At 46.2% G+C, this 27,244-nt stretch overlaps 1 protein-coding gene across 4 annotated transcripts in view; it reads left to right on the top strand.

The window, feature by feature from the left end:
- The window catches only part of SMARCA1 (SNF2 related chromatin remodeling ATPase 1), a 2,556,005-nt gene that overhangs the window by 477,500 nt on the left and 2,051,261 nt on the right, over positions 1–27,244 (top strand). For 3 of the 4 annotated variants that reach the window (XM_078688758.1, XM_078688761.1, XM_078688756.1), the window contains one exon: positions 12,552–12,644. In XM_078688758.1, the coding sequence (XP_078544884.1) occupies positions 12,552–12,644 (93 nt within the window). The remainder of the gene's footprint in view (positions 1–12,551; positions 12,645–27,244) is intronic. The other variant, XM_078688757.1, reaches the window with a different exon arrangement.

Raw genomic sequence — 27,244 nt, 5'->3', positions numbered from 1 at the left:
ACTAGGCACAATTGGTCCATCTGAAGGGTCATGCCTTTCACAGTAGCATCCCCTCTTCGCATGACATATTCATTGAGTGGCCTGTACTGCTCAAACAGACGGTCAAGCATGTAATAAGTTGAGTTCCAATGTGTTGCCACCTCCTGGATGAGTGCTTTGACTGGCATGCTATAATCACGTTGAATGATCCTCAGCTGCGTCTGAGCTTTAAAAGAATGGCTGAAATGAGGTCCTATTCTTCGGCAGGTGGTCAGTACTTACTGACTATAGCTTCTTTTTTCAGAAAGTCTTGAACTATATATATATATATATATATTTTTAAACAATTTTTATTATTTTATTGATGAAACATAGGGCATACATTAGTCATATAGTGCATATGTAGAGAATGTCAAATGCAATTTGCAATTTGAAAATACATATGACCGGTATATGTATAATTATGGCAATGAAAGTACCCAGTACAGTGCTTAAGGTCCACATGCCCACTCCACCCTCACCCAGAGTCATCCTCGCTACCTAACACCGGCGGTTCGCACAAATAACCCCTGTATTCATTCCGTGCACCCATAGCCTGACCCATTTTCGCTGACATTTCCGGTTCAGGTACACATTCCTCTCCGCCATCATTGCAAAGTCTAGATCGCTGCACCAATCCTTGACCGCAGGCACCATTGGGGATCCCCAGAATTTAACTATGTTCCTTTTAGCATACATTATACCTAATGTCATCCAGTCCTGTGTGGAGTGAGTTAGATCATTTGGTTCCCAGATGTTCAATAAACAACATCTGGATTCCGGGATTACCGATTCCTTCACCACTTGCGACATAGTCCTAATGACTTTGGCCCAATACGTGGCCACTAGGGGGCAATCCCAGATGGTGTGAAAGAATGTCCCTTCCTCCCCACACCCTCGTAAACAGTATTTGTTTGGGTCTCTCCCAATCGTGTGTAAAGTGACCCTAGTGTAGAACACACAGTGTAATATTTTCAGTTGTACGAGCCTAAGTCTGGAGGGTATAGCTACTTCTCGGGGATGAAAGCGCAGTCTGCCAATCTGACTCATCTAACTCTCCTACCTCGTTGGTCCATGAGTCTTTTAGTTTCAAGGTTGGGTCGGGTAGGTTATTAATTATCTTACGATATACGAATGAGGTCGCTTTTTTGGGCATGTGTTCTGTTAGAAGCCTGTCCTCAAGTGGAGTGGGTTCGGGTGTGTCAGCACCAGGCTGGATAAGTGACCCCAAGGCGTGGTGTATTTGCAGGTATCTAAAACGCTCCGTAGGTGCTGTCGTATTGTGTCCTAAGCTGCTCAAATGTCAAAATGGCACCTCGTTTCCAGAGGTCTCCCACCGTTGAGATCCCGATCAAATCCCATGCTCCAAAGCCTTTACTATTGCATAGTTTGCCTAGCCGATGGGACGACCAAAGCAGCGTCATTTGAGTAACTGTGTCTGTACATTTAAGACGGGCCTGAGCCACATACCATAATTTAACGGTGTGCGCCGTTGGGCCGCTCAGGGCTGAGGCGCCCCTTTTATCATAGAGTGCAGCGAGCACACCAGCCTCGCCGAGATCGTATCTATCTGCCTTAAACGCTGGTTCCGCCTGAGGGACGTGCAGCCATTGATTTATAATCTTCAGTTTAGCCGCCCAATAATATAACTGAATATCTGGGAGAGCAACCCCACCATCATACCAGCTCTTAACCAATTTATGTCGAGATATACGTGCCGGTTTACTGCCCCATAGGAGGCCCGAGACCAGTGCATCAACTGACTTAAAATATTTTGGGGGGACAAGAAATGGGGTATTTTTGAGCACATAGAGCAGTCGGGGCAGTGTCATCATTTTATACAAAGCCGCTCTACCCAGAAGGGTCAGGGGCAGGGTGTGCCAATGTTTGACATCAGCACGAAAGCGATCAAGAGGGGGTTCCAGATTATGGCGGAAGAAGGCATTTTGACTAGGCGTTACCCAAATCCCTGAATACTTAAATGGCTCTTCTGTAATTTTCAATGGGCAATCCGCCAGAAGCCGCGGCGGAGGGCCCCTGAGGACAAACAAGACAGACTTGGACCAGTTGATATTGTATCCAGAAACCCACCCAAAAATTTCGCAAATGTTAAGGAGCACTATAATTGATCTCCTGGGTAGGGTCAAATATAGAAGGATATCATCCGCATACAGCAATATGCGGTCTTCCCATGTCGCTGACCAGCTTAGGCTCTTAATTATGGGATCCCATCGGATCCAAGCCTTCAATGGTTCTAAAACTAACACAAAGAACAAGGGTGACAGCGGGCATCCCTGGCGCATGCCGCGGCCCAGCGGAAAGTTCCTGGAAATATGGCCGTTGGCCACCACATGCACTAATAGTTTAGTATAGAGTAGCTCCACCCACGCACAGAACTTGGGTCCAAAGCCGAGATGTCGGAGGGCCACAAATAAATAGGGCCATTCCACCATATCAAATGTCATTCGAGCATCCAAGGACAGGATAACTGCAGGCTCTGGGAGACTCGGTATTTGCGCCATCACTGCATGTACACGCTGTCAATTAAGAGCAGTGCTTCTGTTGGGCATGAACCCAGATTGATCCGGGTTTATCAGTGTTTCAAGATGTGGAGTTAGTCAGTTGGCAATCATTTTGGCCAGGATCTTGGCTTCTGCGTTAAGTAAGGATATTGGACGATATGATGTACACTCGTCTGGGGGTTTGCCAGGTTTAGGTATTGCAATTATGGTAGCTATTCGCTGATCTTGTGGCAGTTCCCCCTTACTTAGACTGTCCAGAAATATTGCGTGAAGATATGGGACTGCTAGATCAGAGACGCGTTTGTAGAGTTCAATAGGGATCCCGTTGGGTCCCATAGCCTTACCCGATTGCAGAGTGTGATCTGCAGCCAGAACCTCGTCTTTTGTAAAGTCAGATTCTAGGAGTAAGGCTTCCTCGTCTGATAAGGATGGCATTTTTATGTCTTTAATGTAGATCTGAGCCTCCTCCGTTGTCATTTACGAGTTATATGTATAGACTTTTTCGTAACAGTCAGCTAGGGTGTCAATAATGCCTGTTGGGGGTCGTAACTATTGCTTCTGTCGGGGTACGTAGTTGTTCAATCGTCCTTTGTGCCCTTTCTTTCTTATCCGGCCAGGCTAGAAGCGTGCCTGTCTTATCTCCCAGTTCGTAAATAGTATGCCTAGTGGTTTGAAGCCGCACCTTGACTTGTTCCCTTTGGTGTTCAGTGAGCTCGCATTGTTTGAGGCGTAAATTGTGGGCTGTCTCTGCAGTGGGGTCAGCCTCATGTTGCGTCTGAAGCACGGTCAATTCAGCCTCAATCGCCTCTAGGTCGCCCCTCACTGCCCGCCTGTGACCCGCTATCGAGGCACTAGCCTGCCCTCTCAGCACGGTCTTGTAGGCCTCCCATAGAACACCTGGGGACTGTACTGAGTCTAAATTATCTTGGAAGTAGTGCTTTGTGACTGCAATAATATCCTTTTTGATTTTAGGGATCTGTAAATAGCCAGGGGAAATTGGAAAAATTTGTTTCCGAACTTTGATGTGTGAGGTATAGGCCAAAAAGACCGGCAAGTGATCTGAAATGCCCTTGGGTCGTATCTCTGTCTCAGTCAAGTGAGGGAGGCTGTCTGCGGAGACAAAAAAATAATCAATACGGGAGAGACTATTGTGTACTCCCGACTGGAAAGTATATCCACGCTCCCCGGGGTGTTTGTATCTCCATCCGTCTATAAGGCCCAGTGCATCTAAAAACCCAGTCATTCGGGAGATACCCGTCCCTACCGTTCTGCATGGGTGGCGGTCCATTGCTCCATTCACTACTGCATTGAAGCCTCGCCCCACAATAAGTTCACCCTCCGGCAAATTCAATAAAAATGCGTTAAGGGCAGGAACGGTCACTGAGTGGAGGGCAGGGGGAATGTACACTGAGACAATATTGAATCGCTTTCCCTCCCACTGACAAATCGTCCATGTGCATCCCCCATACCCGTTGTACAATTAAGGGGAATCTTTTCCGTACAAGGATGCCAACCCCTCTGGATCCAGTTGAGAACTCAGAATGCGCTACCATTTTGTATCCCCATCGGTCCAGGGCCTTACATGTCGAGCCCACTAAATGCGTTTCTTGAAGCAGTGCCACAGCTGGTGCCGTGCGGGGTATATACTGCAGTACCAATCTCCGTTTAATTTTATCCCCCAGCCCGTGTACATTCCAAGTAATAATAGTCATAGGAGACACTGGGGTCAGGGAGGGGACGTTCGTATAAGCATCAGTGCACATCAAATCCGGTTCTTCCATCATCGTTAGGACAATTTTGTAAACCATTCTCACCAGTACACATCCTGTCGATCATAGCAACTAGTCGTAGCCCAAAACTGAAACTTTGTACAAAACTCAAGAACCCCCCACATTCCCGCCCCACAATACGCAGAATCTCTTCGTTTCCATAGGAACAAACGGAATAACCTACCTGCCCACCCCTAGTAACTCCCTCCCCCTCCCCCGTCCACCCACCTCCCTGCTCCCCTGCCTCTGGATGTAAAACTACCCACCCCCCAATATGGCAGAGTGCCTCTACCCCTCCCAACCATGCTAGAAACGCGGAGGGGAGCCGAGCCCCCATCCACTGGCAGTCTGTAATGTCAACAGGAAATCACAGCCAGAAATCTGAGATCATCATAACATGTCTGATCAGTTGGTAAGTAAAACACATTATAACCCAATAACACTGTAAAACATAGTATCTCCGTAAGTTCGTGTATGGACAAGTTCTACCAAACCCCCCCTCTCTACTTGCGTATGGCCGAGCTGGTATGACCTTCAGACGACCAGGAAGCCGCATCATTCTTGTTCATCTAGACCACTGGGCTTCGCTGCGGCCTCCGCCGCTGTCATGTCAGGGCTGTCACTGTTCCTTCGTCCCGTTCTGCCTCGACGATCACCCATCCGGCCTCCGACAGTGGTCCAGCTCTCCATCCAATCCCAAGCTGCGTCCGGCGTTTCAAAGAACCATGGTTTACCGTCCCATTCCACTCTCAACTTCGCTGGGAAGACCATTGCGTACTTAATGTCTCTACTGCGCAGTTCCTGCTTAACTGCTTGGAAACTCCTCCTCTGCGCCTGGACTCTGGCCGTAAAGTCAGGGAAGAATGACACCGCCTAGTTGTCGATTTTTATTGGGGGGCCTGATCTGGAGGATTGCAAGATACTGTCCCTGTCCCGAAAGTTAAAAACCCTGGCGATCAGTGGCCGCAGCGGAGCTCCAGGTTTGGGTCTTCCGCCTGGCACCCTATGTGCCCGCTCTATGGGAAAATAACTGGAGAGCGCCTTAGGTTTCAGGTGTTTTGTAATTAGGTCCTCCACATAGAGATCCGCCGCCGGCCCCTCCATTTTTCCGGAACACCCAGGATTCGGATGTCATTACGGCGGGCTCTCCCTTCAAAATCATCCAGCTGCTGCGCCATTCTGACCTGTCTTTTCTCCATATCCGTCATTTGATGTTGAAGCTCCGAGGTGTCATCCCGTAGGGCTGTCGTCGCTATTTTAAGCTCCTTTACTTTCTCGTTCATTTGTTTGAAGTCCGCTCTGAGCAAGGACACCTCCACCGTGACTGAGTCCATTGAGGTGCGCATTCCACCTATGGCCGCCAGAACATCGCGTAGCGTCGGTTCCGGTTCAGATGGTGGTATCTCCTCCGATCCACCCTTATCCGATCTCGGCGAGTCGCTTTTATCGCCTCCCTTGGTCCACGCAAATTTTGACAATTGTCTCTGAGCACTATTCCTGGGATCCCTGCCACCCGTCGCCATTCTTAGGGCCATCGGGGGAAAACTCACTGGAAGGATGAGCGAAGTTGCTAGTGCCTGCTCCCCTCCACCACGCACCTGATCAGGAAATCTTCATGGTTCTCGCCTTGTCACTCCGCTGGGGAAAGTGCTGGTGGGTCTGTATAGAGCTCCGCAGGCCGTAGGGGCAATAATATGGGAGCATTCAATGCTGAGCCATGGGAACCAGCGTCCCCAAAAATCTTTTTACCCACACAATCCAGTGATTCACACATTTAATTTGGCCCAAGCATCAGCCCACAGCCGGGTCCACAGGGTTTGTCCCCCATTTAAGGGCCACCAAGCCGATCAAATCTGCCTATGCCAGGCGCTGGGGCAAAGCAGCATGCCCTGCAACCTTTCAGCCATGTAGAGTCAAGGAGGGGGAGTAGAGGAATAAAGCAGGCCCCCCTCGAGGACCATGGAGCCTGTCCCAATGTCCAGAGGATTACAAAGCGCTGGCACAATCAGGCACCCAACATCCAAGTTCCAGGAAATGATGAGCAAAGCCAAGCCAATAGGAAGCTGATCTTTAGGCCATATTATTAGAACCTTCCTGATTCCATGCCTTGTGCCAGGAGTATCATCGCCATGCCCAGAAGCCCTGGCCGCAGCGCCGCCTATTTCTGGCGACTCACCATGTCCTTGGATGACAGGAGCAGTGGACCGGCTTGTGTGCGGGCCTTGTGAGGCTTCCGCCTCTCACTCGGCGGCAGCAGCGGGAGCCGAGATCCTGCAACTGCGCCCCCGCCGCGCGGCCGTCACTCCGGTGTCTGCCCAATCTACAGGTAGGCCCTCAAGCCGGGGCCTCGAGTAGTGCTTCGTCCGAGACAAGGGGCCTCCGCCCACTCGGCGGAACAAAGGGGAGGGCCGCTCCTGCCCAGGGTGTTACGCCGCCTATCGCCCCCGCTCCTCACCGGCCTCAAGCTTAGCCGCTGAGCAGGAGGCACCGCAGCGAGCCCGCTACTTCGTTGGTCCGCCCCTGCGGGCTGACGTCGCCATCTTTCCTCCGCAGCCCCCGGCACCACGAATACGATACTGTACCGCCTCAGGGGGTGTAGTCTCCCCAATTCTCACTCCGCGGCCAAGCTGGGGGTGTCGGACAGTCTCTTACGCAATTTGGCTACTATTACTCGTGTTCTGCCGGCTGTGACACGGTATATATGCCGTGGATGGGGGAGAGCTCGCTTAAGAAGCAGCCATTGCTCTCGGCTGCTAGCCACGCCCCTCCTTGAACTATATTTTTAATGCAGTGCGCCAAACACGGAACCCTGAAATAGGAACCAAGCTCCATGGCCTTAAGTTCATTACTGCCATTATCTGTGGAAACAAAACCAATATTAAGCCCTCTTGGGCGCAGCCATTCAAAAACCTTGCTGTGAAACTCTTCCAAAATGTTTACAGCAATATGAGATTTCTCCATGGCGAACATGGCTACAGTTGCATGTTTCCGAGTAGCTTTAAAAATCTCAGCTGTGTCAACACCAGCACCTACTTCAGATAGCTTATCTCTAACCCCCACAAAAGAGAGCCAGTGTGCAGTGATGCACGTGTAATCAGTGGCTTGGCAACTGGTCCACATGTCTGTTGTCAGGTGGATATAGTAAACAGTACTCTGCTGCAAAGCTTGTCCAACCAATTCCAGCACATCATGATGTAGTGCCGGAACAGCAATTCTTGCGAAATAGGACCGACTGGGAACCTTCCATTTAGGGCAGATGGCTGACACAAATTCAAGGAAACCCACCCCTTCCACAAATGAAAAAGGGAGAAGGTCCAGCGCTAACATTTTAGCCAGCTTTGCATTGTACAACCGTGCAGTTGGGTGATTGCGTTGGTACTGACCCTCCAACCTAAGCCTCTTAGGCTCAACGACGCACTTTGTTTCATTGCAGTACTCGGACGTCTTGGTGTCTCAGCATGACTCTGATTATGGCTCTTACTGCGGTGCCACTGAGATGTTGCTGAGGAGGATGTGGACGGTAACACTACACTACTGGGGACAGGGCTAGAAATGCCTCCCTCTTGTTCACCTTCCACCATGACAATATTGTCCCCTGATGCTTCATGCACAACATCAATGGGTTGAGTTTTTCTTTGTTCTAAGCGAAGTAGGTGAGCCTCCCACACGATAGTGTAGTGTATTTTGAGATGACTTGTTTGGCCTCCGGTACATTAGTTTGTTCCAAGCTTACCCCGCCAAACATTATGTCGACAAATTGAGCATATAGCAACGTTCTCCTCCTTACTGCTAACCGAAAAGAAGTCCCAAACTGGGGAGGAGAACGTTCTTGTGCTGCTGGATGTGCCTCTTTCAATACCAGATGAACTGGAGGGTGTGCTTGGAATGTGACCCTGCGCAGCTACACTGTGACTTCTACCACTACCTACTTAGATGGTGGTTGAGCTGGATGTAGGTCCCTGCCCGGCCATTGCAAATATGGAAGCTGGAGGTCGTGGTGGTGTAACCTGTGTTGATGGTATACGTGCTACATCTCGCTCAGCAGCCTTTTTGGATAGGGTAATATTGTTTGTCTCCATCCCGTTTGGGGCGGGAGTGATGTTCGTGATGACTGGCTCGTCATCATCATCCCCTTCTTGTACATCTACCTCCATAACTCTTAAGTCTTTCCGGAACCTTCCTTTTCTCTTGCCTTGTCTTGTGGCGTGCATCACTCTCAGACTGAGCTGGTGGCTTCCAAGTGGCATCACCGTCATCAGAAGCGGGGCTTGAAGAAGATGATGATGGTGGTCTGGAAGACAATAGATCTTCTGAAAACAGTGGTTTGCTCCACTTTGTCTGCAGGAAGCACGATTTCCTGAAATGCCCCTACTTCAGGAGCAACAACTACTATTGGGGGCTGTTCTTGCGGCTGCTGCTTTTTTTGCAGCTGCTGCTGTTCTTGCGGCTGCTGCTGCACACTTATCTGCTGAGTTTCTGCTGCAGGCGTAATATTTTTGGTCCCAAAAAACACATTAGCGGGCACACCAGTTGTGGTTAGTGGCACTTCCTTTTTCTGTTCCTTCTTCTCACCGGCAACTTTCTTAGTACTGGAGGACAGGGTACCTTTCTTTGGAGCCACCGTCTTCAGATGTCAGGCAGGACTCAGGTGCACAAGTTGCAGAGATGTCTGTGGTCACACGTGGACATGATGTGGTGCGCAGCAGGACTTCTGTCTGGCAGTACAACGGGTGATGATGATGACACCTCCTCCTCTATCTTTTTGTGCACCTAAAAGCAAATTAGCCAGAAGAAGAACATCAGTGAAATGTTTCATTTGTTGTTGTGGTTCAATTACTACTGTACTAGTACAAACAAACAAAGAAATAAAAGATATAGTCTAGCCATTTCTGAGACTTTGTCAACAAGAGCTATGGTATATTACTGTGTACACACACTACACTCTCAGGAAGGATAGGAAAGAGAATAAGAACAACCAAAATACAAATGTAATGGAAGTGGGGTGGACCCTGTTTGGCATTAACACCAGACACACACAACAAAGGCATTTCTTTAAGAAACCCAAAAGCAGAAATACCCCCCAAAACACATTTCCCAACTCAATCCAATGCCATCCATGCCCTAAATTATGTTCAAATTCAACAGAACACACAGAAACACTTGTTTAATGTACCTGTGGCTACCTGCTCTGATTCTACTGGTTGAAAGCAGGCCTGTTGGCAGACCAAGCCACACAAGTGTGCAGGTCTAGGCTTCACAATGGCCACCAGCCACATGGCCAGGTCCACCCAACTACAATAAACATAAGACAGACAATGCAGGCCTATTGCAAAAAGCACACTGCCAGCCTTCAAATAGGCCGCCAGCCTCATGGCCAGGCCTACCCACAACAAGAAGCCTAGGCTACAAAGGAATAGCATGCAGGGCTATATGGCAAAAGCAGCAGACTAATAACTCCCACCACAAAAGGCCACCAGCCACATGGGCACTCACAAATAACAAGCAACAAGCAGGAGGCCTGGGAAACACAATGAACTGACAAAAGGCATATAAAAGCCAGGCAAAGGATGCATGCTAAAGCACACTGCTTTGCCTTTTTGATGCAATAAAATGCAAAAACTAAAATACACAGGCCATAAAAAAAGGTCCTGCAGGGTGCACTGCATGCACACCAACACACCTGACACACACAACAAAGGCATTTCTTAAGACACGCAACAACAGAAATACCCCCCAAAATCACATTTCCCAACTCAATCCAATGCCATCCATGCCCTAAATGATGCTTGAAATACATTCAACACACACCAAAGGTGCAGTTGCTTCATCATACACCCACCCATGACTAGCTCTGGGCCTACTGACTACTACTACCCACAACAATTTAAAAAAAGGAATGATAAGTACCAAATTTAAATTGTAATTGCAACAACTGCAATGCCCCAATCAAACAGACGCAACACCAACTTACTTGTAAAATATCAAACTCAAAAGTCCTCAAATCCAATGATAATGATGCAGCAGACACAAAGAGTGATCCTTCCAGCACAAAACCCAAAGGCAGAATGAACAGGAGATGGACAAAGCACTGAGGGGAGCCTGCTGGACAGGAACAGGAAGTTGGAGATTCTGTGGCACTTCCTCCCTCTCCCCCCATTTTAAAAAAGGACTCCTTGCATAAAAAGACAGTCAAATGTCAATCTGGGGAGTTTTATTCATCCAAATCATCATTTACAGAATGTTTTATGCTGCTAGAGATAATATTCTTCTCCAGATTGAATATTGTACGTGTTCGAGTTCTCGAGCTTCACCAGACTTCCGCCGGATGTCATTGGCGCGTCCAAAATGACGTGTTCGCGTTCTCACGCTCTGTCTCGTTGGATATTGACGTGTTCGCGTCCTCACGCTCTCGCTCGCGGGGGAGAATGATGTGTTCGATATCTCATACTCTCGCGATGTCTGATGGCGAGACGAATGACGTGATCGCGGTCGCGAGACAGCACGACCGTTTACCAACATCTCGTGGAGCACGCAAACGGATCAGACAACTCGCGAACGCGGGGATCCCGGTAAGGCGATCACGCGCGCGAGAGCGTATTTTCAAAGCGCGAGCATGGAAAAAATCTCTGCTATGCTCCGGATCGCGGAACTTTTGGCATTTTCGCGCTCTCTGCGGAACGCGAAAATGTCAAAATATCGCAATTTCCACGAGCGGAACGGAATTTGACGCCAACCCCTAATCTGAACACAGAGGTGGCTACTGAGCATATGTAGATATATTATTGTGGCGAACACATTTCAGAGACATTTTTCCTGAAAGTGTCCCGTGGGAAGTCCCACTGATTATAATATTTTAATTTTTACACATTTTAACAAGTATGAAATCCTTGTCAGTCTTAATAAAATTTCACAAATAAAGAGATAGGTGGCCAATTTCAGTGGCTCTGTATTATATTTATAGCATGTGTAAATTAGAACTGCAACTAGAAACTTTTATTCGCCCAGCCCTCCACCAGTTGTGAACCTATATATAGACAGTGGAGGTTTGCTTTGGTTAGGAATGCTGATCCTTCGGGCATTCAAGTTCCTTTTGTACATTTTCTGACAAATATGGAATGGTTTTAATACAAAAATAATTTGAGAGTGGGATTGTATTTTTCAACAGAGGACTCTTATTGTTAAATCTGGTGAGGGGTTGGTGCTGCAAGCAAGGGTAATCTGAAAACTCTCCAAACAATCCATGATGCAGCAGCATGAGAAGTAGTAGTGATGGGTATTTTTAGAAGAGATTACATCACTCCTACTACAGGCAGACCTTTTACATATCAGACAGCAGTACTATGGAATTTCTTGCTTAATAAGTTGACGCTTGTCAATAGTCTGTTGGCATTCAGAAGAGAAATTAAAACCTCTTGTAGATTTATGATTCTCAACGCCATTGGAACTTGCCTTTCACAATCAGACATTGTGCGTAATTTACCTCTGAGTGTCTAGAATAGAGACTTGCTGTTCAGGAATAATGTTCGTAGGTCTGTGTCCCTGACAAATTTTGTCTAAAGATAAGTAGTTGGTTGCATTCTCCGTAATGCTGAAGACCAGCCAGAGCAAAATAGTTTTCCAGAATTCCTACACTGATATTAATATTGTGATTTTTACAGTGCATGTACACTCGTAGGGGTTTTCAGTCACTGCTACTAGGTAAGAATATTTCAAGATAATGGCAAAACACTCAAATGGGTTTTAGAGCTAACTTTGTGTGCATGTAAGCAATCCTCTCGGTTGTTATGAATGATCTCTAAGCCCTTAGATTCCCCCTTTGTTAGATTTAGGTAAAGTGAATTACTAAAGTTCAACCTAGCGCCCAAAACCGCCATGACTATTGGGGTGTGACCTACAGGCGTAAATGAAGGACTTATTTGTCGCAACAGCTGCTACTGTAATTGAAATGCTGATAAAAAGGAAAAGATGTGAGGGGAAGTAAAAGACAGTAGTCAGTTGTGAATGTCAGATCCATGATTGCCCCAAATGGAGCAGAACAAACTCTCAACGTCAGAGGCCAGAAAGTTGAGTTTCCTAACTTCTCTTCACACCCTCCCAAACGACCCTCAGTTGAAAATGAATTCACTTAACGTAATAAAAATAAACCTAAGATTGTTGCATATTAATGCTGAAATATTTTCTATTCCCAGAGAGTTCTGTGGGACTAGGGCTCCCTGTTCACTTAATGTCTGCTTTGTTTCAGTTCCAGAAAGATGATCCTCCTTTTCATCTTAAACCTCCTCCTAAAGCAGCTAGACCTGAGAAAGAGGTTGATCCTGAATATGAGGTAAAGATGGTAAGTTCTTTCTTATCAGAAAAACCTATGTTGTAATTAGTTTTGTTGCTGTATCTTGTATGTACAGATTAAAAGGTCAGATTATAGGACAATGCAGACAGAAAGTTAACGAGATGCTACGTTTAGACTGTCCTGTTTTCAGTGTTTATTTTTTGTGTTTTTCACAGTTTTTTCTCAGTGTTTACTCCCTTTTGAAATGAATGCTTATCAGCATTTATTCAGCTGGCTAACTCCAAAAACAGACAAAAATTGATTTCTAGTGCTTAGAAAACATGTAATTGTTATAGAGCACATATTTAGTTTAAAGATGAAGTAATGCAGACCATATAGTGTCTTTCATTGGCAGTGTATCCAATATGGCAGTAAGTATAGAAAGTCAGCGCATTGCACTTTTGCTCACATCTCATTACCCTCTTTCATATCTCATTACCTCTCACACTCACTCTGTCAGGACTCTGTCTGGTTTACAGGATTGTTCATGGGCCTAAAAATGGAGTGCAATGTATAAAATAATTACATCAAACCAAACATGGTTCTAAAACTTGCACCTTTAATCCAATCACACAAAGCTGGAGGAAACAAAAGGAAGACAAAGCAATGTTTACTGACTTCCTTAACCCCTTTCGCTGGTAGTCTTTCCCCTTGCCCCAGTGCTCAGCCTTTTTTTGGCTATTTAGCATAGTTAGCGCTTAGGCTCCCATAACTTTTTGTCCACATAAGGCCCCAAAGCCAAATTTGTGTCCATTTCTTCCTAATCCTGGGGATTGTAAAAGTACCCAGGGTCTGTAGATTGTCTTGGAGGGGGCCGATAAATTAGCCAAAAAAAAGCTAAACATTGTTTTCGGGGAAAAATGGGAAGAAAGTACTGCAGAAAAAGCATCTGATTTTTTCCCTGCAAATGGTATCAATGAAAGGTTTGCGGTGCTAAAATCACTATCTTCCCAGCTTTCAGGAACAGGCAGACATTTGTCAGAGAACCAACATTTTCTACACAGTTTTGGTATTTGACTAGGACATATCTTATGTTTTCTATCTTTTGTGCTTTCAACATCCTTCCAGTTAGTGGTAGAAATGGATGTGAAAATAATAAGGGATCTTGGAAAGCTACACATTTCCGAAACTCAGACAAAATTCTATATTCAGAAATAGGTCATTTGTGTAGATCCTTCAAGGTTTTCCTGTAGAAAGTAACAGTTGAAATAAAAAAAATATTGAAATTGAGTTGTAAAAAACAGCCATTAGTGCCTATGTTTTCACCTGTAACTTCTTCCAAGTATGGCAGATTTTTTAAAGCAACATACTGTTATGTCCACTTGACACTTCTGGCTGCGGGATATATAGGACATGTAGGTTCACCAAGTACCCGAGATACACAGAGCCAATAAGTGAGCTGCACCTTCTAATGGTATTTCATTGTGTACCGGGTATACAGCACTTCATTTGGTATAATATTAAGACTGAAAAATAGGAAGGGAGGAGCTTCGCGGGCATCCACGATGGTCGCGTGAGCACAGAGCTCCCGAGACCCGCGCCGCCCTTCGCACATATCCTGCATATATCCTGATTCTGAAGATGGGCTATTGAAGGCGATCTTTGGCTGACCTCAATATTCCTTTCAAAATTGAAATCGGATGTCGGGGGACATTTTTAGATCAACTCGTACTTTTACGGCCTGCCCCGGGACGGGGACGGGGGCTCTGCTGATCTTCAGGCCGAGGAGTAGTTGAACAACAACGGCCAGAGGGATCTTCCCCAGGCGGCCTCACTTTCAACTTTCAGTTTCACTTTCCTCCTCCGGGCGCTGATTGACTGGCATTCCTCTTTGATCTACTCCGGATCCGGCTTGATTTCGCTCAACTTCTGAGTGCCTTCTTCCGTGAGTGTCTGGCCTCCAGCCCTATTGGCACTTTCTTTACTTTTGCTCCATTTCGTGTACTTTTGGCCTCATTGTGGTCGGCCATTTTCACCAGGTCTCGAGGGCCCCTCCGGGGCACTGTCTCCAATATGGCCACCAGACCGGACACTGAGAAGCGCAAGACGAAAACGCCTCTCCGTGGGGGGCAAACTCAAACTAATGTGATGGATCACTACACCCAGCCTAAGGGATCCCCCAGTGGCACTGGCCGTACTCCTGAAGACTCCACGATGGATCTTGCTGCGCCCACGGAGGTATCGCTTCAAGACGTCATGAGCGCCATCACCAGTATGAAGGCCTCCATGGGACAACAGTATGAGGCCCTCGCCTCCAAGATCGATACGGTGGCTGTCGATGTCACGCTGATTAGAGCGGACCTGGCGAAAACCAATGAAAGGGTCAAGGCGTTAGATCTGAAGACCTCCAGCCTAACTACTGATGTCACGGAAGCACAGACTGAAATTGGCAACTTGCGTTCTTCACAGGACTTGGTGGCCCGTCGGCTTGAGGAGTTTGAAAATAGGGCCCGGCGTAATAATGTGCGCATTATAGGTGTTCCGGAAAATCCCGAGGAAGCCGCCACCGATCTCTTGGTGGAAGACTTGGTTCTGAATCACCTTGCCCCCGACGGCCTCAGTAAATTCTTCGCTGTTGAACGGGCCTATCGATTTCCTGGTGGGAAGCTGAAACCAGGTGCCCCTCCGAGACCCATCATTGCCAAACTCTTCCACTTTCGGGATAGGGACGCCATCCTTCGGGCTTCTCGGGAGAGCGGCCCTGTGAAATTTGAAAACACCACTGTGAACTTCTATCCCGACTTTACTCCACTGGTTCAGCGGCAGAGAATGGGGTTTCAGGGTGTGAAGCGGAGGCTGCGCGATTTGGACCTTAAGTACGCCATGTTGTTTCCAGCCAGACTGCGGATCGAATATGAGGAACAAACGTTTTTCTTCGACCGTCCGGACAATGTCAGTGACTGGCTTGATTCCCTGCCGAAAAGAGGTGATCGAACTGAGCACCCCAGTGGTGCTGACGGTGGCTCGCCGGAGCAAGAGTGACATTATGTTTCCCGACGTCTGAACTTTCTGCCTGTTTGCCAGCTGAGTTTGGATCATTGTTCTTTTGTTTAATTCCGGAGCGGTCCGAGGGTGGCGGGGGTGTAGGGGGACTCTTCCTCCTCCTGGGTTCTTTGTGTAGATTAGTTTCATGATTGGGCGACAGGCACACTGCAAGTTGGGGTGGCTTTTGAGTCGTACGCAGGGGTGCAGGGTGGGGGGCATTGTAACGGGTTCAAGTTGGGGGAGGTGGGGGGGGGTGTTCGTATGTTTATTTTTTTGTTCACAAGGCATTGTATTGTTTTTCGTCCATTTCAGTCTTTGGGTCCGGTGAGGGGTGTGCTCTGTTTCCTTCACGGGGATGGGGGGTAGTGAGTTGATACTGCTGTCCTGGAATGTCAATGGTTTGGGAGACAGGATAAATCGAGGGGTTGTGCTGCAGTTCATTAGACGTCATTCCCCCGATAGTGTTCTCTTGCAAGAAACACATTTAATTGGTAACGCTTGCCAGGCTATGAATAGACGTGGATACCGAATGGTCGCTCACTCTGGATTCACTTCTGGCTCCAGAGGAGTGGGTATTCTCATTCGGTCCTCTCTCCCCTTTGAAATTGATGATGTAATACTTGACGACAGGGGGCGCTATGCTGCGCTCACCGGTAGGTGAGAGGGTAAGACGCTTTCCATACTTGCACTGTATGTCCCTTCGGGCCTGCAGACTTCGACTTTTGCTGACCTTGGGCGGCTCTTATTGGGTCTTCCTGAGGGTCTCTTGATCCTGGGCGGAGACTTTAAGTCCGTGGTCTCTGGCACTTTGGATCGCCACCCTCCTAGCGATTTGGCTAGGTCTCAATTGTGGCTTGCTGACCTGCTGGACACTTTTGGCCTTATAGATAGTTGGAGGTTGATGCACCATACGCAGCTACAATATACCTTTCATTCGGGGGCCCATGGTAGTCTCTCCAGGTTGGATTCTTTTTTAATGCCAGCAGCGCAATTACCCTCCATCAAAGAGATTTGTCAGCTTCCATGGGGCATTTTTGATCACTCCCCCCTGTGGCTTTGTGTCTAGGCCGGGGTGGGTGGCTCGGGTAGAGTGGCTCCTATAAATCCCTGGTATCTTCGCAATCCTAAAACCCGCTCTGCACTGCTGAAATCCATTGACCATTACTTCGATGAAAATGAGGGGTCTGTTTCTCCTACTGTTTCACTGTGGGAGGCCTTCAAGACTGTCATTCGTGGGCATTCTTTATCTTTGATTGCTGCTTCTAAGAAGGCAAAATGTGAGGAGCTTGTGCGCATCAAAACTGAAATAACTGTGCTTGAGAGTGATCTTGAAGTTGATGTTACTCGTTCTAAATTGCATTCCCTCAGTTTGAAACAAGCTGATTATAGGGCCCTTGTTACCGATGCAGCTAAAGCGATGAATAGAGAGCAACAGGGCAGGATCTATGACTTGGGCGACAAGGCTGGTAAACTGAATGCGTGGTTGGACAAGAAAGAGAGAGTGAATCGTGTCGTCCCTGTGATTGAAAGGCCGGATGGTGAGTGTGTTACTGACCCGGCTGGTATTGTTGAGTGCTTTGTTGATCATTTCCGAACCGTATACGCCTCGGTCAGTGATAGGGACGAGGAGGATTCCCACTTGTTGTTGCGAGACATAACATTGCCTCGCCTTTCTGATGACGATAGAGCCCTGCTGGAGGCGTCTTTTACTATAGATGAAGTCGCAGTTGCCATACGTTCCCTTCGTTCTGGCAAGGCAATGGGTCCTAATGGTTTGCCCATCGAACTATATAAGCTCCGAACCGACAAAATGGCGCCCTACTTAAGGAATATGTTCCTTGAGGCTTTTGATTCTGGTTCCCTCCCAGTTGATCAGCGACTGGCTACCATCGTTGTAATCCACAAAGAGGGTAAGCCGCGTGATCGCTGCGCCTCGTATCGGCCCATTTCACTACTGAATGCCGAACCCAAGATACTTGCAAAATTGCTAGATAATCGGTTGATTACGGTGATTAGTGACTTGATCCATCCGGACCAGTCCGGCTTCATTCCACACCGGAATACCGCCCTTAATCTCCGGAGACTTCACAGAGTTCTCGCGAGAGCTGGGACTCTTACTGAACCGGCCATTTTGGCCTCCTTGGACGCCACTATGGCTTTTGACACTATAGAATGGCCCTATCTCTGGGCGGCTATCTCTAAATTTGGGTTTGGTCCGACATTCATCGCTTGGGTGAAGCTTCTTTATGAAAAGCCCCTCGCCCAGGTGGTTGTTAACGGTAAGGTCTCCGGTGTCTTTCCGCTTGGGCGTGGCACCCGGCAGGGTTGCCCGCTGTCCCCGTTGCTTTTTGCCCTTGCTTTGGAGCCGTTGGCGAGTGGCTCCGTTGGGAGCCTTCAATGAAAGGCATTAGGTGGACTCCCGACTTCGAGGACCGAATCTCGCTATATGCAGATGACATCCTCTTATATCTTACTTCCCCCCAGAAATCCCTTAATGTGCTTTTTGATGTTCTGACCTCCTTCGGGAAGAACTCAGGTCTCATCATTAATTGGACTAAATCGTGCGTCTATGTTTTGTCCGGTGAGCTTCCTCCACTGCCTCGTAGATTTCCGATTCAAATTGCTGATACTGGCTTTAAATACTTGGGGATTTATGTTTCCTTAGATCCCGCAGTTCGCTATGAACGTAATTTGCTATTATTATTATTATTATATTTATTTTTGTAGAGCGCGCAGCTACCCGGAGGTTTCCCGGCGCTAAGGACATTTTGAGCGAAAATACAGTAGAGGGACAGAGGAATATGGGAGGATTATTGGTTGAACAACCATGTTTTTAGGTTCCTACGGAATTGGAGGTAGCATTTGTCCGTGCGGAACTGAATTGGGAGAGAATTCCAAAGAGAAGGGGCCAGGTATGAGAAGGAACGTCCACCCAGTCTTGCTCGGTTAATTCTGGGTACCTGAAACTTATGTTGGCTTGAGGAACGTAGGGTTCTTGGGGGGCAATATTGACGAACAAGGGTGCTCAGGTAGGATGGTGCTTTGCCTGCCTTAATTCTGTGCATGAAACACAAAGCTTTAAATTTTGTGCGGCTTTCGATGCGAAGCCAGTGAAGACTCCGTAGACCAGAAGAAGTGGAAGATTTTTTGGGTAGTTTGCAGAGCAGCCTGACCGCTTTGTTTTGTACTGTTTGAAGTTTCCTTGTGACTTCTTTGAAGGCTCCCAGATACAAGATGTTGCTGTAATCCAGTCTAGATGTAATTAGGGCTTGGACTACGGTTTTTTGTGTGTTCTGGGGGAGCATCCACATGATTTTCCTGAGCCACTTGAGGATGGTAAAACAAGTGGCTGCAACTCTGACCGCTTGTTGTTTCATAGACATTTGGTCATCAAAAATGATGCCAAGATTGCGAGCGGTTTTGGAGGGAGAGGGTGTAGGTCCCATCGGAGGTGGCCAATGTTAGGGGCCCCATAAGGTAGTGTGTTTACCAAACAGAAGCAGTTTGGTCTTTCCTCCATTGAGTTTTAGTTTGTCATCATGCATCCATTTGGCAATGTTGTTAAGGCCGGAGCAGAGGGAAGATGGGTTGGAATGTGCATTAGCGGAGAGTGAATAGATGAGCTGGGTGTCGTCAGCATATGAGTAGATCGTCAACCCAGATTTTTCCGCTAAAGTAGCAAGGGGACTGATATACAAATTAAATAAAATGGTGCTGAGAATCGAGCCTTGGGGAACCCCAAATAGTGAGTCATGGGGTTTTGAGGAAGATGTGGAAGAGAAGACTTGAAAGGTTCTATCAGTAAGGAAACTTTTGAGCCATGCAAGGGCAGATCCAGTTATGCCACAAGTTTGCAAGGTGTTAAGGAGGATGGTGTGGGAAACCGTGTCAAACGCGGCACTGAGGTCGAGTAAGATGAGTGCCACGGTTTCCCCATTGTCAACTTGCCGGCGTATTGTCTCGGAGACCCCTAGAAGGGTTGATTCGGTTGAGAAGCCTGCCCTAAATCCCGACTGGGATGTGTGAAGGAGGTTATTTGTTTCTATAAAGTAAGTAAGTTGGGTAACAATATGTTTTTCCAAGATTTTAGAAAATAGGGGTAGGAGCGAGATTGGGCGAAAGTTAGAGGGGTCATCTGGATCCGCAGTAGCTTTCTTCAATAGGGGTGATACCATGGCATGTTTCCATGCCTTGGGGACTTTGGCTTCACTTAGGGAGGAGTTAAGGAGTTCCAGAATGAGCGTAAGGGAAGGGGTGTCGAGTGTCAGAAGGATTTGTGGGGGAAAGGGGTCCAGGGGGGAGCCGGATTTGATAGTTTTGATGATTCCACGTAATGATGACAAGTTGAGCAAATCCCAGTTGGCTAGATGCTGAGGGGTGCCACCTAAAGAAGGATCCGGTCTAGCATCGTCACAGTTAGAAATCATTTTGGGAGATTCATGTACTATCGGAGAAGAAATTGGGTCTTTGAAGTCTGCATAGATTTGATCTATTTTGTTAATAAAGAATTCTGCGAGAACATTGCACTGTGAGGAATCCAGACAAGGGGCTTTCGGTTGACAGGTAGAGCCAGAGAGTTCTTGCACAATTTTAAAAAGTGCTTTGGGACGGTTTTGAGCATTCTCAATAGTTGATTTGGTATATTCAGCTCTGGCTGTTTTACATTTAGCATGATATTTCGATAGGGCAGCTTTATATAATAGCTTTATTGAGGGGTCGTAGTGAGCACCCCCTCTTCACCGGCTCAAGCTTGACGCTGCACGATGGCGGCAGTTGCCTTTGTCGCCACTGGGTCGCGCGGCTCTTTTCAAAATGATGTCGCTGCCCAGATTTTTGTATGCACTCCAAAATTTCTTTTACCCCGTTCCGTCCGGTTATTTTCGTGAAGTGGAGCTCCTGCAGAGGCGGCTGATCTGGGACGGGCGTGCGCGAATTGCTCTGTCTAAGCTCACGCTTCCGTGGTACGATGGAGGCATTGCCCTCCCAGATATCAAGCGCTACTATTGGGCTTCTCAATTAAGTGCTGTTAACCACGCAACTTACGCTCCTGGTCCTACCCCGGCCTTTGCCATGGACAAGCACCTCTTGCCCGGTGGGAATTTTAATAGAGCGCTATATTCCAAGGGGCCTCATAGGACGTTGACCGGGCCCACGAAAATTGCCGTAAGAGTGTGGCACGATGCGAATGCCGCCTTGGGATTGGGTGATAGGTTGACACGTGCGACCCCATTGTATGCTTCCGAAGGTCTGGGCAATCTATGGCGGACAAAAGGTTTTGATAAATGGGACATGATTGGTCTAAGTAAGGTGGGTGACCTCTGGACTAAAGGAAATGTGAAGACGTTTGAGGTGCTCAAGACGGAATATGAGCTTGGAGACAGGGAATTTTTTAGATATGCTCAGGTACGTCATGTCCTGCTGTCAGTTTTTGCTGTGGGAACTGCTATTCCCGAATCCTCGCCTCTCGAAGACCGTATCCTGGACGGCCAAGTCCCTGATAGTACAATTTCACTGATTTATAAAAAACTGATCAACACCAGAATTGACTTGCTTGCGCACCTCAGGGCTTTATGGATTGCCGACGGATTGGAACTGGACGACGAGGACTGGCAGTCTGCTTTGTCCTCGCCTAAAGAGGTTGCCATACCCGCCCGCCTTCGGTTTGTCCAACTTAAGATCCTTCATCGTGTGTATGTCACCGGTCCGAGTCTGGTTCGAATGGGTTATTCTTTGGATGGGCTGTGTAAGCGTGGCTGCGGGGTGATTGGCACCTTCCTTCACATTTTGTGGGAATGTCCCGAAGTGGCTGGTTTCTGGTCCCGAGTGCATGCGATTATGGAAAATGTCACGGGGTTTCCGCTTCTACCCGAGGCCCGGAGCTGTCTCTTGAATGTGTGGAAACCCAACGATTATAATGCTTCTCAGATTTGCTGGGTGACCCTCGGCAACATGATTGCTAAGAGGGATATTGCACAGCTATGGGGCTCCCACAGACCGCCCACTGTACTGGCGTGGAAGGAGAATATGGACTGGTGCATGTTTAGGGAAAAACAGTATATTTGTCTCGGGGCAGACCCAGGAAGTGGAACAGAATTTGGTCACAGTGGAATGCTTATCGTGGAAATATATGTACTCCCCCACATGATTCTACCTCTGATGTCCCCTTGTCCCCCTAATGGGCATTCCCAGTGTTCTGTATTGACTGTATATATTGCATTGTTTCCTCGCTGCCCCCCTCCTCCCCGCTATTGCTTTTCACTATACTGTACGTTTTGTAATGTTCGGAGCTGCTCCCACCTGGACCCAGAATCACTATCACTGTACTTTTGCCTTGTATTTTATGTCTTGTTGTTTGTTGTTAATTTCAATAAAAAATTTAAAAAAAGACTGAAAAATAGGTTATCAAGGAAACCTATGTATTTCTGAAATGGGGACAACATTTGGAGTTTAGAAGAAGTGGTTATCTGCACTTCTCCGAATTTTTGGGTACTCATACTAGCATGTGAATTAGATGTAATTTTTCAAAATGACCTCTTTTTTACACACTATCTTACATTTGGAAGGCATAAATCTGTGGTGTAGCTAGAGCTTTTGCCTCCAGGGGCGATCCCTTTGTTTGCCACCCAGTCCAGGTAGAAGCGTGAGGGGAGGTGGGGGAGAAGAGTGCTGGCGACAGATGACAACGGGGGAGGAGGATCTTGCGACAACGACCAGGGAGAATAAAAAAAAAAACTTGCGCTCTCCGTCACACCCAAAAATATCCTTGCGCTCACCCACCCTTCCCCCTACCACCCTGCTACAGCACTGGCAGAAGTGTATAGAATGTGAATTAGGATAGGATAGGATAGGATAAATGTTTATAAAGCGCTCAATTGCCGTGGCGTCTTGGCGCTAATGTGTGTGAACAGATCCAGAAACTGCAGACTTCAACAGTTTAAGTGACAAAAAGAAGCATCTTGAATTGGTAAACACACTTGTTCTACTTTTTTGTGTTCCCCAAAGTCTTCTGATGAAAATTGTACCTCACTTGTGTCGCTAGGCCTAGCGCCTGCAACAGGAAACGGCCCAAAAAGCAACGTGTACACATCAAATTTTTCCAGTGAAAACTGACCCCTTTTTTTTTCAGTGTGCCTAGCTGTGGATTCTTGACCCGAGCACAGCTGACACCTAGGGAAACCCAGCAAACCTATACACATTTTTTTTTAAATTAGACACCCAGGGGAATCCAGGATGGGGTGAATCGTGGGGCTCTCACCAGATTATGTTACCCAGAATCCCTTGCAAACCTCAAACTATGTAAAAAAAAATAAATAAAAAAAAATACATTCCCTCAAGTCTCCCTATAAAAATGATACTTCACTTGAGTGGGTATACCGAGGTGCTGCGACAGGAAACGGCTCAAAACGTGGACACATCACATTTTTCCTGTGAAAATTGACCCTTTTTTTGCAATGTGCCTAGCTGTGAATTTTGGACCCTAACTCAGCTGGCACCTAGGGGAACCTAGCAAACCCATATATTTTTTATTGCTAGACACCCAGGAGAATCCAAAATGTGGTGACTTGGGGGGCTCTCAGCAGGTTCTGTTACCTAGAATCCATCACACTTTGTACAGAAAATAAATATTATATATATATATATATATATATGTATATATATATTCAGGTCCACATCCTTCGCAACGCCGGGACACCAAGACAGCGGTGCAGTTCAGGGGCAAAGGTAACCCTGTATAAATATTCAGGTCCACAATACGTAGCACCGCTACGCTCCTGCACTCTCCTCGAGAAACCAGGGATCACAATTCAATACCAAGTGCGCTTTTCCAAATCCATTTTATTCATTCAAATGCAGCATCGTGATGAAACACGGAAAAAACCCAACGCGTTTCGGCGACGAAACTCGCCTTGGTCACGGGTAATTTCAAAAACAATGAGCAAACAATAAATAAAGTTTCACGTGATTGAGTGATAATAATAGACAACAGACTCATAGCTTGAATGTCGCGGCCATCTTGGAATGGAGTGCGCTTACATGAATCAGATAGTCCAAACTAAATAAGCATTTACCAAATGCGTTTCAACATAAACAAATTATAATAAAATGACCAATTATGTCAGTTGCATTGTGTTTCATCATTTAAAGAAACTATATCCACAGCAAATAATGTGTTTCATATTAAAGTAACATCCTTACTCAATATCATGATTGGAACAAATAAATTCCACATCGTATAACCTCAAGTGAGTTATACCACAACCCTTCTGTGATTTGAGAAAACAACTCATTTAAATTTAAACCCCTGTGAGTTTATATACATTGTGTCTTTTCAAATCAGTAATAGTAACTCAAGTCATTATTCCATTCTCAAGTGAGTTGTGTTGTACAAACAATAACGCATTAAATGAAGTATATGAAGTATATTACATGAGGTATAAAGTCTCAAGTGAGAAATGAAACAGTGCATTTGCTCGAACCACTCCAAGTATCAATGTCTCAGTAGGATTTCTCTTCCTGTGCACCATTACATTGTCAATACCTGCAGTTGAAACACAAAAGAAAGAAAAAAGAAGAATGGACCAATCAGAATACTCGTAAATTAAAGCATACCAAGAGGCTTCCATACTGGCTATGAGTCACAAACTATGTGAATTAAACAGTGAAACAAACATTAAAATTATCAATTCATTAAAATTAGCAGTAGGCACTGTATAGACCTTGAACCCTTTTACATTACTAAATAGACATGGTTACATCTTGAACAGAATCAACAACATGTGGAATACAGTCTGTATCCTAATCCCCCAGATGCCATTTCATTTCTTCCTCAGAGTTCAAGCCTCTGGGCATCAGGGTGTCAAGCTCAAGAATATACCTGTTCTCCATTTGTCTTAACTTGCGGATTTTGTCACCACCTCTTTTCATGGCAGGAAGCTTATCAATTACGAAGAACTTCAACAGATTTCTGTTGCTTTTGTGTAGTTCCTCGAAATGACGTGCAATGGGTGAAGTTTGATCTTTATTATCGATGGATCTCATGTGTTCTAGGACACACCAACACACCTGACACACACAACAAAGGCATTTCTTTAAGACACCCAACAACAGAAATACCCCCCAAAAACACATTTCCCAACTCAATCCAATGGAAGTGAACAAAGTGGCAATAGCTAAAAACTATATATCGGAAATTCTAATTGAGAAAGCAGTCGTGAGAGCAACTACCCGTAGGGAGACTATTTATGAATTGGGTGAGAAAATGGGTCATCATCTGGCGGTTAGAACCCGGGAAGAGATATCCGGTACCCTAATTAAAGCAATTAATGATCCTACGCTTGGCTTGAAGGCAGATCCGGCAGATATTAAAAAAGCCTTTCAAATATTTTATCAGAAGTTATATTATGAGGATGAGAATGCATGCGAGGATCCCATGAGTTATATTGAACTATCTGTTACAGAGGGCTTGGGATTAGAAGATCAGGAAATCTTAGATAGCGCACTATGCTGGGAGGAAATCCTACTATCTATGAACTCCCTAGCAACTGGAAAAGCTGCAGGCCTGGATGGGATTCCGACTGAATTCTACATAAAATTTATACCACAACTCAAGTCTATCATGACTGAATTATTTCAAAACATCTTTCAAGGTGGGAATCCACCGAAATCCTGGTCACATGCTAAAATAATAGTTTTCCCCAAAAAAAACAAAGATCCCCAGGAAATGGGGTCGTACCGACCAATTACATTGATTAATGGGGACTCCAAAATATACTCTAAATTATTAGCGTCACGACTTGCACCTCGGATTCATAATATAGTCTCTGAAAGACAACATGGGTTTATACCAGGTAGATCAACTACTGACCATGTGCAAAGAGTTATATCCCTTTTTGACTACACGGGAACGACAGGAGACCCTATGGCGCTTATACTGCTTGACGCAGAGAAAGCGTTTGATAGGGTCTCCTGGAAGTTCCTGTGGGCCGCCATGCGAAACTGTGGCATAGGTAAAAAATATATTCAAGCGATCCAACAGTTATATGTTGATCCCAGTGCTAGGGTATTGATTAACTCTACTCACTACTCTACTCACTACTCACTACTCTGCACTCACTACTCACTACTCTACTCACTACTCACTACTCACTACTCTACTCACTACTCACTACTCTACTCACTTCTCTACTCACTACTCACTTCTCTACTCACTACTCTGCACTCACTACTTTACTCACTACTCTACTCTACTCACCTCACTACTCTACTCACTACTCTACTCACTACTCTACTCTACTCACCTCACTACTCACCTCACTACTCTACTCACTACTCTCCTCACTACTCTACTCACTACTCTACTCACTACTCACTACTCACTACTGTTATTTTAAGGTGCAATAATAAAAGTAGTAAGCTATTTCACAAGCACAATGTTTCTGATGGCCAAGGTTGCCCCTGGCCCAGATGTCTTGAGGGCACATGTTGATTCGGACTTGGTATTCACGCTATTCCTATGCAAGTGTTCTTTCGTATAGATCCTGTTACTGATAGATAAAATGAGTGCTTTTCCTGAGGCTGTTTACTGTAGTCCTTCTCATTATTTTTCTGATCTTTGTATCTCATGCTGGTATTTCTGACTGGTGGCACTGATCCTCTACAGAGCAGTCTTTCATTCTACCGAACACGGGTCCAGTGGTCACAGTCACTGGTAGAAACCATGTGATCACTTCAGCACAGTCAATACATTGCTTGACAACATGAGTTTTGAGATACTCCTTCTCCCATCCCCACCCAAATCTTTTTCCGAAAGGTTTGAAGGGTGATGGTTGGTATGAGCCCCATCTCCCCCCACTCACCTTTGGCATTCCCCTTAAGAGAAGCTTGGGCAACTGCGTGATTGTTAATTTAATCAGTGGTGGCATTTGAAGGCTTCAGCACTTGTAGGCTTTGATGCCAAGCGACCTTGACCTTTAGTACCACAAAAGCATTTATTTAAAAAAAAAACATGTATTGACGTGTCTATATGTTAGAGATTCTCCTTGTTCTTTGGTGCAACTTTTACTGAATGGCGACGTTTCACAATACTTTTTTCTGGGAGAAACTTATGCCTGGGAAAATGAATCACATGCGAAATGATTTGTTGCATGCTATTCACTAAAGTGGGGTCTGCTGGGTAAGATTGTGCTGTGCTCAAATTGCATGCATCCAAACACTGATGCACATGAGAGAAGTTTAGTGGAACAAAAATGACCATGAACATGCAAAGCACATTCTGTTTATCCACGCACGGTGCTAACTTTTCAAGCGTTTGCTAGCATGCACTCCTGCATTTCCCACAAAATGTACATACAAAAGATCTAACTTGGTATTAAATACATGGGACAACATACCAGTCAGCCTATTTTTTACCCATTTGTATTAAAGTGTGCCATTTATTTACTCTATAGAAAAAACGTATCTAAATTACTAACATTCTCCAGTTTTCCCTAACCTATCCTTCCACAATGGATTAATAGTGTGCCTTTAATCCAAATACGTGTTTGGGGTTTGAACGTTACAATGTGGACTATACACATGAACATGAATAGGAAAGACCGCACACCGCCCTCAGATATTTAGAATAT

This window comes from Lissotriton helveticus, chromosome 4_1 (assembly GCF_964261635.1).
Source record: "Lissotriton helveticus chromosome 4_1, aLisHel1.1, whole genome shotgun sequence".
NCBI lineage: Eukaryota > Metazoa > Chordata > Amphibia > Caudata > Salamandridae > Lissotriton > Lissotriton helveticus.
Note: the sequence above shows the minus strand (reverse complement) of the source record. Positions and strands in the feature narration are given on the sequence as shown.